This window comes from Etheostoma spectabile, chromosome 9 (assembly GCF_008692095.1).
Source record: "Etheostoma spectabile isolate EspeVRDwgs_2016 chromosome 9, UIUC_Espe_1.0, whole genome shotgun sequence".
In the NCBI taxonomy this organism is placed as follows: domain Eukaryota; kingdom Metazoa; phylum Chordata; class Actinopteri; order Perciformes; family Percidae; genus Etheostoma; species Etheostoma spectabile.
Genome location: NC_045741.1, coordinates 5,030,792 through 5,034,663, shown reverse-complemented (window position 1 = coordinate 5,034,663; position 3,872 = coordinate 5,030,792). Strand labels below are relative to the sequence as shown.

At 38.7% G+C, this 3,872-nt stretch overlaps 1 protein-coding gene across 2 annotated transcripts in view; it reads right to left on the bottom strand.

The window, feature by feature from the left end:
- Positions 1 to 3,872, bottom strand: part of LOC116695769 (protein jagged-2) — a 69,935-nt gene that overhangs the window by 32,468 nt on the left and 33,595 nt on the right. For both annotated transcript variants that reach the window (XM_032526224.1, XM_032526225.1), the window contains exon 5: positions 2,459 to 2,519. In XM_032526224.1, coding sequence (XP_032382115.1) covers positions 2,459 to 2,519 — 61 coding nt within the window. The remainder of the gene's footprint in view (positions 1 to 2,458; positions 2,520 to 3,872) is intronic.

Below are 3,872 nucleotides of genomic sequence, written 5' to 3'. Positions count from 1 at the left end.
CCACAGCAGGACGTTGCTTATCTTCCATGTGCCATGTACTCCTGCCTGCTCCTCCAAACTGGGGGAGGGCAGTTTTTTTTATACACGCCATTACAGGTTTCCAAAACACCCTCACATGTATTTTTTGTATTTTTTCAATGTCATTTTTTATTAATGTTCTGTGAAATATAAACTTTACTAAACTACTATGGAGAAGTAGCTCATCCAACCACACTGGACACACTTCTGAACTGTCCCTTTAAGCTCCACATTTACATTCAATGCAAACAGACAGGTGTCACAATCAACTGTTGGCTGAAGTTTCATACACATGATGATGATAGCTCAGCCACCTCCATGACAACTGTCAAAACTCCATCGACTGATGATGACTAAAAATGGAGTTAAAAGCTTGTAAATGGACATTGAATGAAAGATTATTTTGTCAACAGCTTTTTCTAAGGTTAAGAGTGAAATCTGAGGTTGTTGTTTTTTTACTATAGTGATATGATCCATAGTCTTGGTTTGCCAGACCTCCTCCAAAGGGTGCTGAAGCAGGGTCTGGTTACTCCACACAGCATTCAGGGATGGGAGAAAAACATGATTTGGTTTAGTGACATTTCTTTAAACCAATCACAATCTGGGAGGAGGCCTCGGGGAAGACCCAGGACTAGGTAGAGAGATCATATCTCCAACCTGGCCTGGGAGCGCCTCGGGATCCCCTAGTCAGAGCTGGTTGATGTGGCTCTGGAAAGGGAAGTTTGGGGTCCCCTACTGGAGTTGCTGCCCCCGCGACCAGATACCGGATAAACGGATGAAGATGGATGGATGGATGGAATCACAATCGTCATGGGTGCTGCTAATTTCCACCCAGAGCCGCTGCAAAATAGTCACGTGACAGAAAACTCTGATTGGACCGATATTCTAGCTAGCTGTCTGGATTTACCCTGCAGAGATCTAAGACCAGGTTACCATAGTCCTCAGAAATCCACCGAATTTAAAATTCCAACAAAAAGGAAGCGTTAAAAAACGGAAAATACACGCATCCAACGGAATTTCCTGCAGCACCAGAGCAATCACGGAAGTGGAACCCGAAGGATATAGACTATATAATCCATAACTTTGCTTAAAATCTGCTTAAATTTGGCCCGACGTAAAACCCATTCATTTGATTCATTTGCATTCTCTCATCCTTGTTGTGGGAAATGTTTTTATGGTTTTATGTCTGGTGCCAACAGCTGCACATTTACACTGATGATGTCAATGTGTCGAATGTGATTATCTCACATAAATCAACAACAAAAAGAGCTTTTATTCTCTCTGTATCCATCTTCTATACGATGCGATGAATCTCCAAATCACATGTTGAGGCACATTCCAGGGTGTTCCTCTCTCTTTCAATCCTCCGGCCGTTTTTCAATGAGAAATGTCAGCTTTAGTCTTCTTTTTTTGTTGGCGAGATCTTAACTAAATCAAACCTGTCTCAGAATAAATCCCACCTGTCTGCCTCTTCTTCTCTCCTACCATTTCCAACAAATACTGTCACTGGGAGTCTGAGTGTGTGTGGCATTTTAATGCTCACGCGCTCCACTGTGTCTAAATGTACAGTCAAGTTCCACATGCAATCAAATCTAAATGCCTCTCCTGTTCACATAGCTGCTACAACAAACGCCTTGTTAGCCTTTTTTTCTTTCTTTTTTCTTTCTTTTTTAAATGCTCATAGTCCACTGTGCAGCCATATTACAGGCATGCAACTCGACTGTTCTCCCTGTGTTGTTTTACTAAGGTGGAAACAATTTGACAGTATTTGTCTAACTCCATTCAATATACTTTATGAGATGCCTTTCTTTCATCTTGTTTCCACCCGTTTGTCATTATTTGCCGGCTGCAATCTCCACTAATGAGTTATTTTGGGGTGAGTTCTTTGTGAGAGAAGAATAGAGAAGATATATAAACACTTAAATAAAGTGTTATTTTATGCTGTCAGTCCCCCACTGCAACTGGTTGGAATTCTTGTGATTAGTCTGTGAGTCTGTTTCTATTCTTGAATATTGAAAGTATTATTGGTTGGAATCAGGCGAGTGCCAGCCATAACAAGACCTAGGAAGAGGTGATGTGGGCTTCAGACATGACATTAGAAGGGGGGGGGGGGGGTGGGGGGGGGGTTATGTGGTTGTGTGTGTGTTTGCTTTAAAAAAAGGAGCAGAACAATGGCTTCTGGATCAGAGTGGAGCTGAGGGATGGAGGTGGAGGGATGGGGGGGGGGGCACTTCAGAGAACTATGATGGGGGGTGGTGGGGGGGTTTAGACTGCTTGGTATGTTATCAACAACCCACCCTTCCTCGCCCCCCTCACCATTCTGTTGTGTCACCGCTGATATCCTCATTAAACTCTTTCCTTTCAAACAGGAGCATATTTTACATCACTTGACAGCCGCACTGTCAAGTGAACAGACAATAGAAAACGGGGGGGTACTCACTTGCATTCCCCCGGCACGCTGCACGTCCCATGCTGCAGGCTGCATCCTTGCTTGCAGATGGCTTTGGGGAGAGGAAAGAGAAAGTGGCGAGTTAGTGTTAGTCCCAAAATCCTCGTTTTTTAATCAGCGTGTTAATGCATCAGATCATTTCTAAAGGTGGCGTCAGGCTGCTTTGTTTTTCACATGGTCAAATCGTTAAAAAAAAATCCCATTTCCTGTGTTTTCTTGTTTGTGAAAAGGTGCTGCGGTAACAATGGATGACGAGGGTTTCCAAAGCATTCTTTGAATTCTTGGGAATTGACACTTGACATGAACTTCAATAAACTGTTGTTTTAAATGTTTTGCCTGTTATGCAGTGAAGGAGGAAAAGTCTCAGGAAGCTTTGTCTTTAAAAACCTACTTTGGGGCATTTATTTAAACCTCTGATTTGAAATATATTTGCAGCACAAGAACTTTGTAGTTTCACTGTGTTTTGCTTTCCTACTTATTTGGAGAAAATTTATCAAATAATTAGCATTTCATTAGCTTTTTCCCCTCCACTTCACTTCATTTTTGTTTAAAAAAAAAAGCCCTAATAGTACTAATACAATAAATTGAGCTATTAAAAGATCAGTAGAACACTATAATGAATACAGTTTTACAGATTTATTGTGTCATCTTATTAGAAGGAATACCAATTAACTGAAGGTTTTGGTATGACAGAGTATCAGGGTCGTTTTAGATCAAACAAATAAAACAATTACTTGAATAATTAAAGTTGTGAGATATTTTTCTCTATATATGTGTGTTGCTTTATATTTTTACACTATATTCCAAATATAATGGCTATTTGTAATTGATAACAAATATGCCAGATTAAAAAAATTTGATAACAGTTTGTCTTGTAAGACAAGTTCCAAACAATTAAAAAAATACACAACTACAACATGAAGACAAACGTTAAAAACATATCAGGCATCATTAAAACAGGGTTTCTGCAGGTTTCAACCAGTCACATTTAAGGCTTTTTAATAACAACAGAAATCATAATAATAAGTTTATTTGATATTAAACCTTTTCCCAAAGTGCTTTGCATGATAAAGACATTTTTAAGACCTTTATGAATGAAATAAAGACTTCTATCACAACATAAAGTACAAAAAATGCAGAGTCATAAAAGTAATTGCCAAGTAAATAAAATGATTAATATTTAATATAAAAGCAATACGGAGTACTAATGTTCTATACATGTACAGCAAATTATATTTTTACTAGCAAAAGAAAGAACTACACAAAAAATGTAAAAAGAGGTAGCGTGGACAAAGAAAAATGTGACACCTGTTTGAAATGATTTAAGTCCTAGAACACAATACTTTTTTTTAAGTTCTTTTATCAATTGTTTTTTCTACAAATGCTATAAAATTGACAAAAAAAC